The sequence below is a fragment of the Tasmannia lanceolata genome, unplaced genomic scaffold (assembly GCF_043159265.1).
Source record: "Tasmannia lanceolata isolate RefF3 unplaced genomic scaffold, GAP_Taslan_0.1 ptg000037l, whole genome shotgun sequence".
In the NCBI taxonomy this organism is placed as follows: domain Eukaryota; kingdom Viridiplantae; phylum Streptophyta; class Magnoliopsida; order Canellales; family Winteraceae; genus Tasmannia; species Tasmannia lanceolata.
In genome coordinates, this window is record NW_027518714.1 from 8,120,989 (window position 1) to 8,143,411 (window position 22,423).

The 22,423-nt window shown below is 39.6% G+C and overlaps 3 protein-coding genes across 3 annotated transcripts; 2 read left to right on the forward strand and 1 right to left on the reverse strand.

Moving 5' to 3' along the window:
• Window positions 1–2,244: 2,244 nt before the first annotated feature.
• LOC143860296 (cationic amino acid transporter 5-like) lies at window positions 2,245–4,276 on the reverse strand. Its single transcript, XM_077370868.1, has one exon. The coding sequence runs from the start codon at window positions 4,195–4,197 to the stop codon at window positions 2,425–2,427; it is 1,773 nt and encodes a 590-aa protein (XP_077226983.1). The 5' UTR covers window positions 4,198–4,276; the 3' UTR covers window positions 2,245–2,424.
• A 4,579-nt stretch (window positions 4,277–8,855) lies between these two features.
• Window positions 8,856–11,496, forward strand: LOC143861068 (pentatricopeptide repeat-containing protein At5g39350-like). Its single transcript, XM_077371955.1, has 2 exons — window positions 8,856–10,832; window positions 11,118–11,496. Exons 1-2 carry the CDS (start codon window positions 9,187–9,189, stop codon window positions 11,122–11,124), a joined length of 1,653 nt encoding a protein of 550 aa, XP_077228070.1. The 5' UTR covers window positions 8,856–9,186; the 3' UTR covers window positions 11,125–11,496.
• Window positions 11,497–18,541: 7,045 nt separating this feature from the next.
• On the forward strand, window positions 18,542–21,717 carry LOC143860210 (uncharacterized). The gene is made up of 6 exons (XM_077370773.1): window positions 18,542–18,676; window positions 18,770–18,868; window positions 19,192–19,344; window positions 19,467–19,607; window positions 20,059–20,166; window positions 21,499–21,717. Exons 1-6 carry the CDS (start codon window positions 18,551–18,553, stop codon window positions 21,709–21,711), a joined length of 840 nt encoding a protein of 279 aa, XP_077226888.1. The 5' UTR covers window positions 18,542–18,550; the 3' UTR covers window positions 21,712–21,717.
• The last annotated feature ends 706 nt before the right edge of the window (window positions 21,718–22,423 follow it).

Here is a 22,423-nt window from a genome sequence, read left to right on the forward strand (position 1 = left end):
GCTTTCGCGAGTTGGTGGGCCATTTCTAAATCCTCCATGCCCCAACTCCGTTTGTCCCAGGCAGTTTTAGTAAAATTTTGGTCTCATCCCATGGTTGGTTGCCTTTTAGCACTAGGTTTTTTTTAATCCCACTCTTATATTGATTGCTTGTGTGGTGAATTTTTAAATCCCACTTTTGTAATGATTGCCTTTTCATCTCATCCCAAAATAATCCCAAGAACAAAAATAAACCCAGGAATAAAAAATAAGCTTGAGAAAAAAAAAATTCTTCCCAACAGTTAAAGCAACCAAACAAAGTTTTTTTTTTTTCCCACCATAGTCCGGTCAACCAAACATGGGTTTTTTATTTTACCGGGATACTTCTAGGACTTTTTTTTTTCCCACCAATCTCCTGGGATTTTTTTTCTCCCACATAAATCCCAGGAACCAAAAAAAACCCAGCAACCAAACAATATTTAATTGTTCGATTTGGAAGACTTTTGTTCCTTAATGTGGACCTGTTTTTATTTTAGTTTGAGGCCTTAATTCATTGACAATTTTGAGGACCCTTTTGACTATAGAAGAGTTCTAGTCAGTCGCTAGATAAAAGTAGGGGTAAGAAGAAAAACAGTACATCAAGTTCACTTATTGAGATCAGTATTTAAAAAACTCTTTGACATGACAAGGAACTCGCCCGAGTCAATAAGGATTTTTCTTGGCTGCTTTCCGCATTGTACTGCATTCCGTGTTTTGCCCTACAGAGTTAATAAAAACTTCTTTGACTATTTCAAGTTAGACTGCGTCAACTGCATTCTAACCCGCGTCCGCGCCGAGTCGACAAGGATTTTTCTTGGCCACGTTTCGCGTCACATCTGCGTTTTTATACACTGATTGAGATGTAAAAATGTTAGGTTAATTAAGAGGAAATTTCTTCCTGCTGTTATTAGTTCTTTATCTCTGTTTTAAGATCAGCTTTCTCTCTAGAGTTCAGGTGGATATGGTCATTGTCTTCAAGTAGATTCTTGTATTCTTTTCAATGTTATAAAATGGTATTGGTTTAATGCTGTCATTTGCTTGTCTATAAGAGATTCGTTTCAATATCTCTGCTTCTGATCCTAAACTTAAATTTATATATATCACTCTCTAATTCATTTTATAAGTCCTAAGCTGAAACAAAAAATATTAAACAGATTTAGTTCTTAATTCAAGATTAACGCATCTATCACTATTGATGAGATAAGGTACATGGGGTGAATGCTGTCTTTTTCTTTTTCTCTTATTCCTAAAAGTACCAACTTGCTGTTCTTTTTGCCAACTTAGACTCATTTCTTGGGCAGTTTTTGCCTCTTATGTGAACTTGTAATCTCTTTTTTAATCATAGTGATGGCTGTCAAAAAAATAAAAAATAAAAAATAAAATAATAATACAAGAAGAAGATTCTTATGTAAGACTTACAAAACAGAATGTTTGCAAATATCAGCATTGATCAAGGCCCTATTCGTTTTGGTTTTTGGGAATTGATTTTGAGTCCAATAATCAGTTTTGGACCCAAAATCAATTCCCAAAGTTCCAAAACGAACAGGCTTCATAAATTCAATGCAGTGGTGGTGGCTCGTTGTTGCTTGATTTGTGGTTAACTTCTCTCAGTTCACCGTTTGCAATTCACATCTGCTTAGAGCTTGAAAATAGAAGGGTAGTAGCCTTTATTCCTAATAACTTACAAACGGTTTAAGTGCATATTAGATTTCCCAAAGTTAAACTGCTTACTCTCTTCAAGTAAGTGCAATATGCATAGCATGGTTTAAAATTTCAGCCGAAATATTTCGATTTCAGCTGCCACTGAAACGAAATCCGTTTGATTTTGGAAAAGTACTAGACTACACTCGAAATTTCAGGTTATTTCGGTTGAAATATCAGGATTTCGTTAATCTTTCAGTCGAAATATGCGAAATATGCAACTTCTGAGATGAAAAAAAAAAGCAAAATTTCTTTCGACATAAACCCCGACAAAAATCAACTCCATTCATAGAAAAACAAAGAACAATGAGAATCTTTTAAGATACTTGTGAAAAAAAAAAGACAAAAAAGAAAAAGAAAAACCAGTGGCGAAGAATCTTATCTGGATTTCGGCCACGATTTCGTACCGAAATGGTTCTGTGATTTTCCAAGATTTTGGCCGAATTATCGTATTAAAACTGAAATATTTCCGTTTTGCTGATGGCCGAAACCAAAACCGAAATTTAAAACTTGATGCAGAGCATGATAAATTGCCAAATTCTGTCTCTACTATTACCATCATGAGAGTATCAAATCTTCAGTACATAAATCATCCATGAGTGTTTGGATTGTGAAAGCCCTAACTCGTATCCTCGAGATTTAATTCTCTTATTACAGAAATCCATTGCAGGCACCCAAGAAGAGATCAGTACAGAAATAATTTTAGTATTAAGGCTCTGCTTTTACCGTATTGGCTTGGTCCATGACATTCATGGGATCAGGCTTTTGCTTCTGGTGGGCTACATCATATGTCGCGTGGACACCAAAGAACGCATAGTAAATCAACATGATCATTGTGCAGATCCCAAATCTTATGAAAGCCTTAGAACCAAGGGACCCCATGAGGAATAAATTCATGGCAATTGATAAGGAGGGAAGCCATGGAACCAGAGGAACACCCCAGACCTTTGGCGTCCGTTGCTGAGGGCAAAAGATCCAAATACCCATTGTCCCCAAAACCCAGATGGGAATAGTTATCGTGTAACCGATCCAACCATTCGGCCTCAACCCCCAATAAGCCGAAGTACCCAACGAGGAAGCTATAATGATCATTAGGAAAATGATCAATTTCAAGAGGTTTAATTGAGAAGTAACTCCTCTCACATAGTATCTCCTCACCAGGAGTGCAACCCCCAACATCATGAAGATAAAGAGTGTACTGACTGATAACAAACTCGCCAAGACATCTAGACCGGAGAAGAAGGCTATAAAGGCACTAGAAATGGTTACAAGGAGAGTAGCATATATGGGTGTTCCTGTTTTGGGGTGTACAAGAGCGAAAAACGGGGGGATCATATGAGCTCTGGCTATATGAGTAGTATATCGAGCCTGCCCGAGCGCGCCCACCAATAGGACAGTAGTCATCCCCTTGAGAGCACCAAGAGCAACAAGATACTTAGCCCACTTCATCCCAACACTCTGAAATGCTAGAGAATAAGCTGCATTCACATCAATTTCAGTATACTTCTGCATCATAGCTAGAGACAGAGCCATCAAACAATATATTACTGTAATTATAGACATAGATCCGAGTAGACCCAACGGTATATCTCTCGAAGGATTTCTCGTTTCTTCGGCCAGTGTAGCGATGTTATCAAATCCACCATACGCGAAATACACTATGGCAGCAGCTTGGAAGACCCCTTGAGCTCCATATGGAAAGAATGGGGTTAAATTGGAGGTGTTGGCATGAGCAAAACCTGCAATTATCACAAACACTATGACCACACTGTTTACGACGGATGCAATCCAATTGAGGATTGACGTTTTTCGTGTACTGATCATGGCAAGGGTGGAAGCCATCACTAGAACTACTACAGCAATTGGGTCTAAGAGATTGAAGTCTTTCGCGAGATTGGTATGTATTCTCAAGTTGTTTGGGTGACGATTAATAAGGGTCGCGAAGTACGAAGTCCACGATCTTGCAACTGCCGCCCCACCAACGACACTCTCCAACAGTAGATTTGCGGCCGCAATGAAGGCTGCAAAGTCTCCTAATTCAACTCGCAGATAAGCGAAAGACCCACCTGCGACCGGAATTTCTACTGCGAATTCAGTGTAGCAAAAGACTGATAACATTGCAGAAACGCCCGAAGCAACATAAGAGAGTACTATGGCTGCGCCGGCGTGGTTGTGGGCTTCTTGGCCGGTGAGGACGAAAATTCCAGCTCCGATTACAGAGCCGAATCCGAACCAGATGAGGTCCCACCAAGTGAGGCAGCGTTTCATATCGTTCTCGCTTCGTTTTCGGAGCTCTCCGATCTCTTTTTCATCGTCGGATCGGCTTAGGAGTCGGTCCTTGAATCGGTGATATGTTTGAGAAAGTGCATATTTGTAGGTGCCCCATGTTTGGAAGGATTCCTCTGGTAAGAAATCTTCTTTGCTGAATCTCCAATAGCTTTTTGCTTGAACCTCATCAACTGGCCCTTCCATTGAACCCATGAGTACAAAACCTCAAAGCTATCTGTTTTGCTTCTTTTCTTCTTTGTGGAGTGAATATAGTGAGAAGGTGTGGATCTTATTTTATGGAGGGTTGGTTTCAGAGAATCCAAATAGCCAAGGAGCTGAAGTTGACCTGATATTAGTGATTCAGACAAAATTAGCAGCTAATTCAAAAGCTGGTGGGTCAGGCTTGTCGTTATTTACTAGAAGATTGGCACAAGGATGGGGTTGTGGTGAAAAATTGCAATTGTTTTGCAATGTGAATGGGCATCTTGTTCTGAAAACGGTGAAGATTCCATTGATCTTGAGAAATACAATGACTTTTTTTTTATAATAATAGGCCCAAGTACTAACTTCCAGACTTCTTTTGTTTTACGCTGGTACCAACGCTAGGTACCATCGCATAAGGCATTTCGCGGATGGGCTGCTGCTTGTAAGAGCAGCTACACAGGCTAATGAATAAGACAAAATCTGAGCCTGAGTGGCTGCTCTCACATGCAACAACCCATCCGTGAAATGCCTTCTGCATGGTCCCTAGCAAATCCCCAAAAGTAATATTAATATTAATTGAATCAGGAAATATCATTACATGCAAACATTATTCATTGCCGAATTACCATTGTTTAAAGACGAGAACTTAGCCTACGTAAAACTTATTCCACTTACGGTAGTAAATGATTGAAGCAATCAATTTTTCATTAATGTGGGTAAGGCAATGACTACTCAACTCAACTCAACTCAACAAAGCCTTTGTCCCAAACTAGTTGGGGGTAAGGCAATAACTAGTGTCAATCAAATTTTCAATAATTTGAGCGAGTCGAAGGAGTTCTTGATTGACTCTGTTGGGTAAAACTTGGACTCAAAGGAGAACTCAGCCATGTTTAAATAGAGTAGTCGGGCAGAGTTGATGATTAACTCGGGGAGCTTGTAAACAACGAGAAAACAATTTGACAATATATTAGGGGCAGTGATAAATCGACTCCCCATGTGTCTATCTCTCCTCTTCCTCTATCTAACCTAGAGGAGAGAGAAAGATACGATTTATCAATTTGGGGAGTCGATTTATCACTCCCTGTATTAGTGGTGCACATCGCATCACGCATGCAACCAAAGTGCCAGTTGTTTTCGCATATAAATAAATCTGTTCGGCAAAATAGAGAATCGCTTGAAAAGTTGGTAAAAAAGGACAAGAAAATAATTATATACAGAAGCTACTGATATCGACACAATCATGTTTTTATAGGAGGTGAAATCACCTTGTCTTGTATACTTCGGAAAGCTGGTTACAATTCTCAAAAAGCTCTCACCGGTCTATGACACGGAGGCTTCGTCTTGTTATCAAAATATATTTGTGCCGGTAGCCTATATATTTATATTGGGATTTGCTAGCGTGCACCGCAAAAGGCATTTCACGGATGGTCTGTTGCATCTGACAGCAGCCACATAGGCTTACTTTTCAGCAGATTTCTCTTCATTCACGAGGTGGCTGATGTTAGATGTAACAGACCATCCGCGAAATGCCTTTTGAGATGTACGCTAGCAAATCACATTTATATTTATATATATCTCATATATGTGGGTGTGTGGGTGTAGGGTGTGTCCACGGAGGACGTGCCCTTTCGTTAGGATTCTGCAAGGGCACTTCCAGTTTAGGCCCTGGTTGCTTAAGAGAGTTTTTATATGGTGGCCGACCGTCAAGTGTAGAGGGCGGAGAGAGAGAAAAAAACACCCACCCTTAATTTTTGATCAACATGAGCCCCCCCTTTTTTGACTTTTTGTTGGATAAAAATCATGGCTGTGATTTTTTCCCCCCTCTCTCCGGCCTTTACACGTAAAGGCGGTCAGCATATAATTTCTCTTGTTTAAGATTATGAAAATCGATTGTGAGTGCTAAACCGATTTTTAGACTCAAATTCGAACGTAGTTTTGACTCCAATAATTGGATTGCCACTCACAATCGGTTGACATAATCTTAAACAAACAGTGCTTTAGCATTCCTGATGATTATATATAGAGATTTGCAAGGCGATTTTGTACAAAGCCATTTTACGGCTTACTTTTGCAAAAGTGAACTTCTACCTCAGATGAATTAAATGAATAAGACAAAATCTGCTAAAAAGTGAGCCATTGTGGCATCAGTCTCCTGCAAAAGTGAGCCGTGAATATCACACAATGCGGTGTGGCAGCTCACTTTTGCAAGAGACAACAACCACCTCAGATGAATTAAATTAATCAGACAAAATCTGCTAAAAAGGGAGCCCACTTAGCAAATCCCGCGATATATGTAGATGCATAGAAAGGTTTTTCTCTTTTTACTTTCTGTTGTATTTTCTTTCATCCTGAGATATTTGACTCGTCATTTTCTCAAAGAATGCTCGTTGATGTGGTGAGGTTTGTACTAAATATTTTTCTCGATAAATGTTAGTTCATAATCAGATTCCAATTGAATGAAATAGATTGAAAAGGAATCAATGTTATTGGTTGTCGTTTTCATGGCTATTAGTCTAAGAAGGAATTTTTTTTTTGTAGTCAATGGACGACTTTGGAGGCATGGTGGACCCACCATATACATGGAACTTTTGGAGTCATGGTGGGCCCACCATATACATGGACATGGAATTCATAGCCATGCTTTGTGATAGACCTTTGTTTTGATTGTGTGGATCTAACCCATACTCAATCAGTTAGGAGCTACGTCCACACAAGTGAAATAAAAAATTAAATTAATAGATCCATGAGTCAACAGATAAGACAACACAAACTAATATTTTAAGATTTATTATTAATGGGTCCATCTTCCATGACCATTAGATGTGGCTAGTGGGTCTGATGATCTGGACTGTCCATCAAGTGGGGTTCATTTTAGATTAGCTATAACCAAAAATCTCACCAATTGGTCGTTTCTAACCGTCCGATCGGGTGGGCCTCGTGCTTGAGGATTATATTGGTTTATCCCTGTCGGTTTGAAGTCCACAAATAGGTGGGATTTTCAGATGTTGGCAGATCAATGATGCCTTGATGGGGTCTACAAATGCGTGGTCTGGATCGTTGGATCCAGCTGCCAAGATTATGGTTGTGATGGAAGCCAAAACTAATCGAGCCAAGTGGGTGGGACCTGAAACCAACTCAAACTGTGACTATATATAGTCAATGAAGGCCGCCTAGTCTTCAAAAGTTTGGTAGTAGGCTTTATCAACATTCCCAAATTAGAGTTTCAATTCAAGGGAAATGATATGAGCATTCCCTTAATTGTTTTAGGGAGATGATATTTTCACCCCTCTGCAACGTGAGAAAGTTGCCTACTGTTCACAACCTATATTATATCCTCGCAGGAATGTAGACGAAAATGGAATTGTAATGTTGGGATATTAAATAGAAGCAGGTGATAGTTTAATTGGTAAATTAATGCCACAATAACAAAAGAATCATCATGTGCCCAGCCCACGAAGTTGTGGCTAGCTAGTTTGCAGAATTCATTCATCAAAGAGCTAGGATCATCTGATATTTGCTATTTGGCTACACCTCATCCCAGATGTTCCCGATCCATTGCCTCTACCTTCGACTGATGGTAAGCCTTGCTTTGGATCTCCCATGGCCCAAAAGTCATGGCCATCATCCAGTTCCAACAAACAATGATATATATTTTGGGAAATGTTATCAGCACTACAGTATTTTGATGAGGGCACTCCTCACTTTATTAAAAGTACGGTACGGACCGCACAATAGGATGATCCAAACCGTCCATTAGATGGGCCACAGCCTAAATAGGTTGTGCCCCAAAAAACATTTCCATAGGTCGATACTAACCGTCCGATCTGAATGTTAGAGGGTTGATCCTAACCCTCTATAGATCGGAGGGTTAGGATCAACCTCGGATAAAATACTAGGGGAATCGAGATAAAATTATCCAAGCAGCATTAACCAATCCTAGGAACACATTTGGTTTTTTTTTAGGTATTTGCTAGGGACCATCACAAAAGGCATTTCACGAACCAGCTGTTGCATGATAGCGCAGCCACATTAGATGAATTAAATGAATACCGACAAAATCTGTAGAAAAGTGAGCCTATGTGGCTGCTTTCTAATGAAACAGCCCGTCTGCAAAATGCCTTTTGTGATCATCCCTAGGAAATCCCCTTTTTTAATGGCAAAGATTATATTCAATTAGGAAAAGAAAACCGGGGATACCACGGAGATCGAGATGATCAAGTAGGCAACAATAAAGAACAAATGAAAGAATACAAGACCAGTAAATATCAAGGAGGAAGGAAATCCGAAGTTTCCAAAACCGCCCTTGATACTCTCTCTGTGGCTAGTCTATCGGCCTCACTATTAGTTGACCGCCTTAATGGTCCAACCACCCGATCTAAGATCTCATCAATCCACTGCTCAAACCTCAAGGATAAGAACGATTGCCCTTAAACCCCTTTTATCATGTTCATAATGTATTCCTTTGCTATAACTTGATCCATCATGTTAGGCCCAATCATTCTAATCCCTTGATAAATTGTTTTAATCTCGGCCTCGTTGGAATCTGCAATCTCAATGGGGCCAAAAAATGCCCATAAAGTTTTTCATTGTCACCTCGCAAAAGTCCACCTGTCCAACTGGCCCGGGGTTCCCTAAACTTGACGCGTCGAAATAGCCCTGACTAGGAGGCTCCCATGCATAAACCTCTGGTCACTACTTGTGCATATTTCAGACCATCCTCACCGTAGATATGCTGAGACAAGACGGAAATTGGGTAGAGCCCTAACCCAAGAGATGGTCAAGGTGACAATCCCAAGACCCTTTATCCAATGATTTCTGTTCCCCGGCGAGAAGAGCCCATTACGTGTTAGGACTTAGGATTGGCTGATTTGTGCCATTTTTGGACAATCCGATATCTAAGTAACGCCTTTTGAGTGAACGGTTCCGATCAATCATTCCTCTCTATATGATCTTCGGACTAAGGACCTCTCTCTCTCTCTCTCTCTCTCTCTCTCTCAAATGGAAAAAATGCATCATCTCCATCTCCCTCAACCCTCTCATTATCACCCCTCCTCCACTCCAATCCCATCAAAATTCCTTCACCTCCCCAAATTATCCCTCATTTTCCCGCACAAACCCATCACTTCAAAAACCACTCACTCACTAAAACTACGCCTACATCACACCACAAAAAGAGTTCAACACACCACACTCCAATCCCCCCAAACCAAACTTTGGAACACCAAAATCAAACACCACCTGGAAAAGGGTGACTACAAAGTCTCCATCTCTTTGTACAACCAAATGCTAGATCAACAAATCACCCCTAATTCAACAACCTTTGTCCATGTCCTCAAAGCATGCTCTCTCTTAACTGATCTTAAAACCCTAAGACTCATTCACAACGACATTCTCCGCTTCCAATTAGATTCCAACAACTTTGCCACCACTGCCCTCTTCAACGGGTATTTAAAATGCGGTGCAACCGATCTTGCACACCAAGTGTTTGAAAAAATGCCTCAGCGAGACGTCGTGTCTTGGACAATGATCATTCGACAAAATTATCAAGAAGGGCAATTTGATATGGCAATTCAAACTTTTAGAAGGATGATTTGGGAGGGCGTATTGCCTGACGAATTTGCTCTTGTTGGAATCTTGTCGGTAATAACCGATTCTCGATGTCTTAAGCATGGTCTTGAGGTTCATGGCTACTTGATCAGGAAGGGATTTGAATTTAATGAAATTATGATTGGTTCACTAGTAAACATGTATACAAAACTTGAAAAAACAGAATTCTCGAACCGAATTGTTTATGGGACGACCGAGAGAAGCGCCGTGGTATCGACAATACTGATTAAGGGTCTTATTGATGCTGGTGATGCTATAGGTGCAATAGACATGTTTGTGGATATGGTGAATTCAGGTGTGGAACCCAGCGAAAAGACGATTAGTTGTATTCTATGTGCAATTTCTCAATTGGGATTTCTCCAGACTGGAATTCAAATTCATGGGTATGTGATCAAAAGACAGTTTGATTCCGATGCGTTCGTGACAAGCGGTTTGATCGATTTATACACCAAATGTGCATCTGATACAAGCTCATGTAAACAACTCTTTGACAAATTGTATTTCAAAGATCTTGTTTCATGGACGGGCATGATATCATCACTTGGTCGGCTGCGTGAGGGCCCCGCTGCACTCCGAGTTTTCGATGAGATGCAGAGTGCAGGGTTCCATCCTGATTCAGTCACATTCACCGCGGTCTTGTCAGCTTGTCGTTCTTCAGGCATGTTAGATGAAGGGTTGAGATGCTTTAATTCAATGATAAGAGATCACAACATAAGGCCAAGAGAAGAACACTATGCTTCCTTGATGGATTTGATTGCAAAGGATGGGAGATTAGAGGAAGCATATGGGATTCTTGAAAGCATGGATTTGAGAAGTGATGGGGGAGTCTGGGAGGCATTTTTGTGTGCTTGTAGAGTGCATGGGAATGTGGGTCTGGGAGAAATTTGTGCAAGAAAGCTTGTGGAGATTGAACCAGATAATAGTTCAGGATACATTCTCCTTTCTGACATTTATTCGGCAGTGGGAAGGTGGGAAGATGCTGATAATTTGAGGAAAGTGATGAAACAAAATAGGTTGAGAAGAGAGGAGAAACTGATGTAAAGATTTTCAATTCTTGTTCATACATTTTCCCTTAAATTGTTGTTGGGTTTAACCATCTTTACTAATACTTTGCTCTCATTTGTCCTATAAACATGATAGGGATTATGCCTAAAATATATCTTGTCTTGATAGTCTCTGATTTTTTTTTTTTATCCTAGTAAATTGTTTTAAACCACTTGAAGAATAGAAACAATAGATATTGGGTTGAAGCCTTGAAGGCAACGAAATAAACACTATTTTGTTTATTTTCACGTAAGACTATTTGATCAAAGTTTTTTCAGGATTTGATGAAATGATGGGTGCAATAACTTGAATGCATGAAGGCGCCTGCGGTGGGAAGAGGAAAGGACGGTAGGGATTCAAAATTTGGAGGCAATGATCTCTAGGAAGAAAGCTTTAGATGATAAAACCCTATCTGATGAGGAGATCTTGGCTTTGGGTCTTCAAGAGGAGGTCTATGTGTTTGAGGTTGTGAGCCTCATCCTGAGACTAAATAAACCTCTTCCTAGCCTGTTTCCTTGGGTTTTTGGTGCAGAGCGGTGGTTCAGTCTTTTTGGTAAGGTTTGAAGGAATAGAGAATTTTGCTTAGGGTCTGGTCATAGGCCTCATGATTGCATTTTGATGGGGATTACTGGTTCCTTGTATTTATGCGGGAGCCTTGTATTTATGCGGGAGCGTTAAAAAATTAGGATTGCATTGACGAATGGTAGAAGTTGACAATCGCGTGGAGTACTGATAAAAGAAATTGGAATGGTGAGAGACTGGTCTTCTGAATGCTGATTTATTTATCTATATGTTAACAAGAAGGATTAGATCAGGGACTAGAGGAATGAGTTAGAGCCAATATAGAGCCAGGGGTTGCTCCAGAATCATATATAGTAGAATTGAGGAAAGGATTGATAGGTTCATGTTTCTTTTTTCCACTTTTCTCTAGGTATGCCCAGCCCAGTACAAACTAATATTTTGTATCGCAGGATGGACTACTGGTCCCGAATGCTTTATGGACATTAATGAAATTTGTCATCTTTCCAAAAAAATAACTTGAAAGCATGATGCTGCTTTAGAATTTCATGTTCTGTTAATTCTCGAAATTCATGTAAACTGAAGCAAAAAACTTGAGCATGTTAACAAAACGAGTGATGGTTGGGGGGAATGGAAATCCACTGAATGGAACTGCCACCATTCTTTATCACTAAGACCACCTTCTCTCATAACTCATAAGCACCCACATCTTACAACCTATCCATTTACCACTAAAACCACCTTCTCTCATAAGCACCCACATCTTACAACCTATCCATTTATATCAGAAACAAATTTCTGAACATGAATCTAGACATTTCCTTCTTTGTTTTCTCACCGTTCATTTAACAGCCACAATTTGGATGGTTAGAATGTTCCCCTCTTGAGCAAATTTTGATACATGGCCAATCCCAACTTCCTTAGAATGAATCCATCCCAAATCTTTACAAGAATAATGGGAGGATTGTAACAGCTTTTTCGGAATGAGGAAGTCTAGCGTCAAGCGGTTAAAAGCCGCTTGAAGCTACTCGGGACTCTATTGGCCATAAAACACCTTGCTGGCATTCCCTTCCTTTAACTACGGTTATACAATGCCAAAATAATCCCCCACTTCCTCTTACAATAAATAATCCCCCACTTCCCCACTTCCGGTTAATAGTCGGTAAACCATTAGGCTTCTTTCTATCCGCGTCTTGTTTAATATTCTCAAAACGAGATTTTATATGGTGTAAGCCCTTATCGTCCCTTATTTTTTCTAAAAGTACTGTACGGCCTATACCACAGGATGATCCAAACCGTCAATTTGATGGGCCATAAGTCCCTTAACATAAATAGGTTGTGCCCTAAAAATCATTTATAGAGGTTTTCATTGTATCCATGTCCTCCAGAGATCAAAGGGCTATGATCGCCAATGGAAATGATTTATTGGGCACGACCTATTTATGTTATGGCTCTTCTTTAACTAATGCAAGCAGGGCCGACTATTTGACCTATTATTTTGCCGATTGATTAAGCATCGTTAAAGAAGGGAGTGCTAACAAGGCGATTTATGGCTAGTAGAGTTCCGAGTACGTTCAAGCGGGTGCTTTCCTTCTTTGGGAATTATAATAGCTTTTGACTGATGGTTATAAAAGTAAAACAAGTAGATGTTACATTATTAAAACATGGTCGTGCAGATATCAGTTTTGAACATACACAGACTTTTAATTCCTTAAAAAGGATTAATAAAATAAAGGGAAATGATATAAGCAGAACCATGTTATGATAATATGCACAACTCACCTTATCATATGTACCTGCCAGCAGCCTTTGATAGATGATTAAAGTGTGTAGGACAAGTTAATTTAGTGTCTATTATCAGAACTTTTTTGTGCCCATATCACTTGCCTAAAAAAAGACCACACATGGTCTTGAGTATTTTTTAAATAACCACCTGTTCTTTGAGAATATACAAATGACTACCTACTTTTGTAGCCTGATGTTGAAAGACAACTTGTCACCAACATGGTGATAGATACCCAAATAAAAACACCCCTATCTGATGAAAAATAATAAAACAGAAGGATCCTATTATGAAAAATTACAAGATTCCCTATCTCATATAAAAATGACAAAATTGTCCGAGTGTAAGGCCTTACAACAATACGGTAGGGGTACCACCCTTGATATTTGATCCAACAACAGCTCACTTTTTGAGAAGCTGCTGTCGGATCAAATATCAAGGTTGGTACTTCCGCCGTACACGGGCCTTATTGTTGTAAGGCCTTGCACCATATAATTTCTCGTGAATTATCCTTATCTCATAAGAAAAGACTTAAACTACCCTAATCTCATAATATAGAAGTTTACAACATGATCATATCTCGTCATATAATTTCTCCATGCAAAATAACCAAGTAACAATATCTTACAAAAAATTACCAAAATACCCTCATCTCATTAAAAATAATAAAATATCCATTAAATAGAAATAACCAAGGTATCCAATCTCATAGAAAATGACTAAAAATAGCCATAAGTCATGAAAAATGACAAAAGCCTTGTATCTCTTATACAGAAATATCCATATCCCAAATTTCTCTTGGCGAGATTTTATAGGGTGCCCGTGCCCGAGGCACGTACAATAGCGGGTCGTCCACTCTTGATATTTGATCCAACGGCAGCCCACTTTTCAACTTTTTAAGAGGCTGCTATTGGATCAAATATCAAGGGCAGATGCCCTGCCAGTGTTGGTGCCGGATCAGGAATCATATAATTTCTTGTGGCAAAATGCCCATTATTGAAACATTGGACTGGCCGGGAGGGGCTAATATTCAACTTTTGGGGTGTGTGAATGGGGTAGGCAACCAATGAGGGACTATTGGGTCCCAACGCTCAACTCAACTCAACTAAGCCTTTGTCCCAAACTATTGGGTCCTGACATGATGTTAAAATTGGGGTCCATACTATAGGACAAGTTGAGCCCAATTTTTAGTAGGGAAGGGATATGTGCGCACGGCCCCTTTTCTTCCCTAGGCCAGCCCCCTCTAGAGTATGTATGAGTTATGGGCTTATGGCTATCCTTCTACACTACAATTGGTAGGCCCAAGTATGAAAAAGTGGTGAATATATCATTTCACTTTATAGTTCTTAAATGCAAAACCTTGTCAGGCTCGGTTTTTACCCAAATCGAATTGAGCAACGTGCCTTAGCTAACCACAGGTCATCACAAATTCAAAACTCATCTATAAAAGGGAAAAATACACTTAGACCTCCTGTGGTTTCTGACACATTCAACTTAACCCCTAAAGTTTTAAAAGTTACAAGTAGACCCCCTGTGGTTTCTGACACATTCAACTTAACCCCTAAAGTTTTAAAAGTTACAAGTAGACCCCCTGTGGTTTCATTGGGTTTTTTTAACTGGACGGAGCTGACGGTGTGGGGGAAAAGACTAAAATGCCCTCATCTTCCCCAACTGAAAATTAGGTTTTTTCATACTTGAACACTAAAAACTAGGGTTTGATTCCAACCTTTGTTGATTTATCAACATAAACTCTCCATTTATGAGTTTTATTTGTCTTCATTCACATCATTTTAATGATTTGCACAAAAACCCTAATGTTTTAGGGCTTTAGTTTTGTTTTTTATCAAAGTTTTTTTCTTGAAATGTGGGTTTGATGTAGCCATGGGGTGGGGTTCGATTGTCTCTGGTGGAGGTGACGGCGGTGGCCGGAGGTGACGACGAAGGTGGTGGCCGGAGGGGCAGCGACAGCGGCGGGAAATGGCGTAACCCTAATCCCTCTGCCAATGAGGGTATTTCTGTCCTCAAAATAGTAACCATGGTTAGTTTAAGTCTTTCCGTCAGGTGAAACTGACGGACAGTTGACGGAGGAACCTGACGGACAGTTGACGGAGGGGGTGAAACCACAGGGGGTCTACTCGTAACTTTTTAAACTTTAGGGGTTAAGTTGAATGTGTCAGAAACACAGGGGTCTAAGTGTATTTTTCCCAATATAAAAAGTGAAATGATTTCAGCGCAACAATGTTTTGATAAAGATGCGCCAAACATCTTGTCGTTTAGTATTTCCCCATGAAAAAGTACCAAGCGACTTTGTAAAATTCAAGTGGGCTAAATTTTCCATTGAAACACTCAAAATTGGGCCTAACCTGTCCCAGTGGGCCCAATATTAAAGTCAAGTCAGGGTCCATTGACACCCCCACGTTAAATATCTGCCTCTCCTGAAGAGAAATTGGTTATTGAGTGTAGTTTGGAGATTATAATGATATTTTAAAGTTAGTTTGAAAGGTGTAAAGTGAGAGGTGCAGTGCCATTAATAAATCAAGAATTAACTTTAAAAAGAAATATTAGTTGCCCTCGTACCTTGATCTCCTTTCCAGTGAGTTAAGATGCTCAATATCCCATAGCATCCATACACGTGGATTTACAGTTGGACAATCTTGACCATTTCGGACGTGGGTCCCATAGTAGATGGGCCATGTTACACATGAATGCTTTACCAGTATGAAAAATCACATTCCTCGCTTGCTTTGGAGTTAGGACAAGAGGAATCCCCACTTCTTCAGTTTTGTACGTTACTTGCATAACTAAAAAAGCCAAACTCTTTCTTTTATTTGTAGTGTTCACAACCGGACTGCCACACAAAACACCACCCTTTGGAGCGAGCCATGGAAGCTGCATTTTCTCTAGGCCACCACCACCACTATAGTCTCAAATCGCCCCTTTTCACTTCCTACGTCCAAAAAACCACCCCAATCAGAGTTCATCTCAGACTTCGATCACCCCCATTTCTTACATTTTCCTATGGCAACACACGTGTGTGGAGACTGACCCACATGCTCGGGTGTTTAATTCGACCATTTGCTTGGCTCTCAATACATGAGAAGAACAAAATGGGTAATGTTGGTTGTGACAAAACCGGAGCCTCCTCTGTGGCTATGATGGCTAAGGTCATGTGTTCAAGTCGGAGAATGTTAACAATCGCTATGTCAACGCCCGGCTCGAGAGATAAATCGTGGTCGGAGATGCCAGAGAGGAAGGATTCCGAACCTTCTCCTAATGAACGACCATCCTGGTCTCATTTCAGTGGTAGTGAAGTGCGCAAACGCTTATCCAATGCCAAGAATTATCTCAATCCTACTCGGGCTACTCACCAAGAAGCACATACTCTCCTTCGGATATGTGTATACCCTCTCTCTCTCTCTAAAAGGAAAATTGGTATTGACACTCATAAGAGTATTTTGCAATTGTCACTAGCACATATAGGTTTTGGCAACATACACCATAAAGTAAAAATCTGTGGAGGGATCTGCTAGAGACCATAGCAGAAGGCATTTCATGGACCGGCTGCTGTTGCATGAGAGAGCAGCTACTTCATATGGATTAAATCAATAAGACATCACTTTCCAACATCTTTTGTCTTATTCATTTAATTCTCATGCAACAGCCGATCTGCGAAATGCCTTCAGCTATGGTCCCCAGCATATCCCATCTGTAGATAATTAGCGACGAAAAAATTTCATCTCGCTAAAGGTTTTTGCAACGGAAATTCAAGGAAATAAAGATGGATTTATTTCTGTCACCGATTGTCAACAATTTGTCATTCAGTGAATTGGACTATAAATGGGTCATGCACCAAAATCCAATTCCATCAAGCTATTCCGAGCCTCCAATCTATGCATGCTTTCCTTATGAACAAAGATCGTTGGGCCTCTCTATATAACCGTCTAGAATTAGAGGCTTTGAGTCATCCAATGTTCCTAGAGATTGGTGTATGGCACATCTATATATAGGAAGGCTTAACAAATAAATGTTATAGATCACCAAACAAGTTGCTCCCACTTAGATAGCTACCCATATTGCGTAAAATATGTACATGCATCATAGGGCATCTTTGGCAAGCATGAAAAAAATAAAATTCCATGAAATATTTGTAGGGCCAGTCGTGAGAGGAGGGGCGAGAGAGGGAGAGACTTGAGAAGGAAGTGAGAGGAGCATTAGATGTTTGTAGAAATTAGAGAAAAATATGCTGCATAGACGGATTTTTTCGCATTTTTACCCCACTTTAATGCCTTTCTCTCTCCCGGCCCTCTCAAATCCTTATCTCTCCTGCCCTTTCACGCCCATCTCACTGTTGAGAAAATCCGCTAGGCAATCCAATCGGATCGTGCACAAATTAAATGGAAATGATAAAAGTAATAAATAAGCCACAAGATGAACACCAAGATTTTACGTGGTGCGGCAAAACCTACTCCACGGGCGAGAAACACGATCTTCCACTATGAAAAAAAAAACAATATACAAAGATTACAATGGATTAATCTCAAACCCACAAACCCGCAACCATTTCCTTGCTTCTCAAACCTAAGATCGTACCCAAGAGAAAACCCGAGAGAAAATCCCAAGAGAAACCCAAGAGAATATCCCAAGAAGAAAACTCAAATAGAAAACCCTCTATTCTTCTTCTTCTCCATTTGTCTCTCTCTCTCTTCTCTCATCTTTTTCTTTTTCTCTCTTTCCCTCTCTTGATTTTTCCACACATCAAAGAAGAAAGTCACTTTCTCTTTTTAGTTGTTTCCAATAAACCCAAATAAGAGAGTTTCTATCTTTGCCTCTTGCCTTCCCCACCCAAGCCACCTACGGTGGGTGGGAAATAAGGCAACTTTCCAACACTCACAACTAGATAGATAAAAATTTCATAAAAAAAAAATTCATGGTTGCCGGAGATATATACCCATAGTAAAATTTTATTGAAGAACATATAACAACTCTCACTATTATTCTAGACACTCTCTTAGTATATGACATGATTTTTAGTATGTTGATTTTATTTTATATATAGATAATATTGTGAGACATAGTATTGAGATGCTTAAATTAGTCATGGCATACAAGTCCTTGAATAAGTTGTTCTCGTGATTGGCTACCTTGCTTGAATAATTTTAGTTCGAATAAACCCTAGGATTGGCTACCCTTCTTGTATTGTGGATTCTACCCACAGGGGACGTGAACGGAGGAGAGCAATCCTATCCAAGGATAAAATGGCTTATTTCCCCCATGGTGAACGTTTCTAATTGGGCTTTTTGGCTTGGGGATAGCTATCCTTGGATCTGAGTGATGATTGGGCAAATACGTACATATGGACGGTTGATCTATCAAAATTATGGTTTTTAATTACAGGACGAGGCTATACAGATGGCAATTAGGGGAAATATAGAGGACGCATTGCAGAAGATAAAAGATTCAGATGCGAGTTATGCGGATAATCCACAAGCTCAGCTATATTTGTACACTATGAGTGATGAAATAAGCACCCTCGGGGTAATATACTTTTCTTCTTCTTCTTCTTCTTCTTCTTCTTCTACTTCTATGGGTGTTTGGTGGATCCTTATAACTATGTTATGCATTGAGCAGGATGCGTTGGAGGAAGCAAAGAGAGAAAATCCAAGGGCAATGGATTGGTGGGAGTATGTTATATACACCTTTATATCAGCACAAATTAGCATGTACAAGGTATTTCTCAAACTTTCTTCTCCTCCTAGCATATGAGTGTACAATAGCAGCCTTGGGGTCTTGATCAGGCATGTGGGCCCCACAATGGAGAGCTCCCAATACGGGTGGGCCATGGCTCAAAAATCCCACCCGATCAGGGTCTAATTTCATTGTGAAATAATGAGGTGATTTCATATCACCAAAGGTCCAAAACCAACACAAGAGATATCCGTGCACATCTTTGTTGAACACTTACAAAGGTTATAGCGATAGAAACAATGCCTCCTTTCTTTGATAAAGACACTCACATGGATCCTAATTAGCATGCTTTGTGGTGGAACCAGGAAGCATTGGGCCTAGCAATGGGGGGAAATCTAGACAACGCAATGGCAGGTTTAGACCAAGCAATGAAAGAATTCAGATACTGGATTGGGGCCTCTGAGACTAACCATAGAGTGAATCGAATTATAGACGAATTACAAATTCACACATACAAGGTATCTAACATATCTCCCTCTAATGTAAAATCCCTTCTTTTCATTCTAATTCTTCTGATTCTTCGTCTTTAGAATCCCTTCTTTTTATTCTAATTCTTCTGATTCTTCTTCTTTGCTTGCAGAAAGTGGCATTGCAGCTGATGATGAGTGGAAAGATAGACGACGCAGTAGCAGTATTGAAAAAAGGATACCAAGTTAATATGAAAAATGCAGAGATGAGTCAAGGGCTTGGCACGTTATTAGTGGAAATGCTCATTTACAGTGTATATTCCACAGCCTTACTTCTTATTCTAAAATTTTTGGACAGTGGCTTCGAAGTTCATGCTCACCCCTAAAAAATAAAAGAGTTTCTCAAGTCCCAGGGTCCATTTGGTTGCATTACTTTGTTAAGAAAAAACGTAGAAAGTGGATTTTTGATGGATTTTTTGACAGTCAAACAGGTTGATTATTGAAAAATTGATGTAACGAAAGACACAGAATTTTCGCAGTACATCCTAGTTTGTAAAGTATTTTCCAATTGGTTGGGCAGATTGGATTTTTCGGTTGTAGCCAAATCTTTTTTGGTGGATGGATTTGATTTTTCGGTGATAGCCAAATCTAATAGGACCCAACAAGTGAATGGTTTGGATCACCGAACGAGTGGCCCCACTTGTACGTAGGAAATAAATGTGCACATTCTTTTCATTTAATTTTCATACTTGAGTTAATTTTCAGGGAGCATATGAAGAAGCTATGGATCAGGAGTGTCTGAAGCAGCTTCCGCAAGTGGGAGGTGGAAGGCCTGATGACAATGGGATTGATGCTCGTCTTTCCTTATATCAGGTGAATCTCTGTTTCTTTTTCCCAGGGCAACACATTGTGATATGCCGTTAGAATGGTATTTAATTTAGGGAAATGATTTCAACAGAGACATATTTTGATACATGGCGCTCATGTTTCTTGTCTTTTATATTTAAAGAGCTGTAAAAGGGTTTTTACGTACCTAAAAAGCACTTACGTGTCAGTTAAATGCTAAAAGACAAGAAACATGAGCGTCATGTATCAAAACATAGTTGTGCTGAAATCATCTCCCTTACTTTATCACCTATATATCAGGATATGTTTAGGGCAGTGATAAATCGACCCCCATATATCTTAAAGTGCCCTATATTCATGATATACAGTTGTGGCCCTAATAATTAATATGGATGGTAGCTGCATTTTACATAAGGTATTAGAGAATATTAATTATTAGATAGGTGTTGTTCATGACCTGCTCCTTACCTCTTGCCATGTGGCACTTCCTTCGTCCAACTCTTTCTTCTTGTCCCTTCCATATTTATGGTGCACTAGGTTTTAGACATATGTCTTGGCAAGAAGAAAACTCGGCAACGCCCTACTGCCACTACCAGGCAAGTCATCGGGTCTCTCTGCCTGGGAAAAAGAAACAGAAAAACATTAGCCGTTGGTGCCACTGCTAGAGTTCAAGGCTGTTATGACGACTTATGACTATAACAGTGGATTCCACTGAAACTGAAAAACATTTTATAGCATGCTTACATGGATTATGTACTTTGAAAAAGTGTTAATATTCACATATTTGTACTTTGAACAACATTTTGGGTCACTCTTACATCTATATCATTGGATTTTTGTATTAAGTATTAAAAATTAGTGAGTATAAATTATCAACATAAGAATAATGCGGGTTCCTGAACTAAGCAATAAGATATAAGAGATAACAAATTTGTGGGGGATCTGCTAAGGACCATCAGAACATATTGCAAATTTAAAATAAATTTTACTTTAGTACTATTTTTATTTAAAAAAAAAACTGAATGGGGCCATGTCAGAACTCAGTAGCAAAACTTTATGATTTTCAATGCCGTTATAATTAAATGTAGTAGGGTGACGTGGCTCCAGTGGGATGCCCTTGCAGCGGGGTTGTCGCAAGGGCGCCCTTCAGTTTAGCATTCCTCTTGTTTTATATATTTAATTGTTTTTCATGTAACTACCAATACATTACCGACAAATAAACCAATTTACATCTATATAACTTGTTATATCTCATTAATTCTTTTTATTAAATAAGTATAGCTTTTCCATTATCTTTTTGTAGCTTAGAGATAGACAAAGCATAGTGTAATTGTACCTAATTAATATTTTCTTTAACAGGCTGCTTCATGTACACTGTCAGCTTTGGAGGCTGAGAAAAGGTGGTTGGAGGCCACTGGTTGGTGGGAATCATTTAAAAAAACAGAGCCGATTATGGATCCTCTAACACCACACGAAGCGCCTGAGGAGGCTGAAATTTGGAAGGATTTCGATCAGTTTAAGAATGAGATGAACGACTTGAAACAGGCAATAGATGCTAGGAAAAAGAAGTAAATAACACTTTTGTCCTTGGGCTTCACAATTTAAATTCTCTCTACTCAAATTCTTCCTTCCATCATATTATATTTTGTGAGTGAGTGATAAGAAATATGATACCGGAAAAAAGCATTTTTTTTCTCAATCTAATTGGTCTATTAAACATAGAACATTTCACTGATTTTCTTCTTCTTCCGGCCATCGGTTGCTGCAGATCAAATGCTATTGATAGATACATAACCAATACGTCAAAAGCCCTAGGACTGATAGAATGGGTTGATGGAATGTGTTGGGCTAGGCCCTTAAATCACTTTGGAACGTTGCATTCGTCCAAGCTTCCCAGCCAATGTCATTGGCGGCCCCACTCTAACAACTCACTTTAGCTGTTCTCCTTCTAACCTAGAGCATCCCTTCCGTCGATGTCCCACTCTATGATCGCTTTCACTCTAATTACACTAGGTAGCCCTTTCCAGGTTGACCCTTTCGCCCAGTAATCCACTCTGTGACTGCTTTCACTAGAGTAGTCCTTATCACAGGCCACTCCTTCCGGTACTCAAATCCACTCAAACAGAGGATGTAGTGCCTATAGGGTTATTTAGGCTATGGAATACCTAAATGGACGATGGATCAAGCTTAATTAGCATGGTTATATTTGGAAGGGAGGTAATTCAACCATGATTTGTCTTAGGATCAAAGTATAGCGAGAGGGAACAATGGATCCAAATGATAA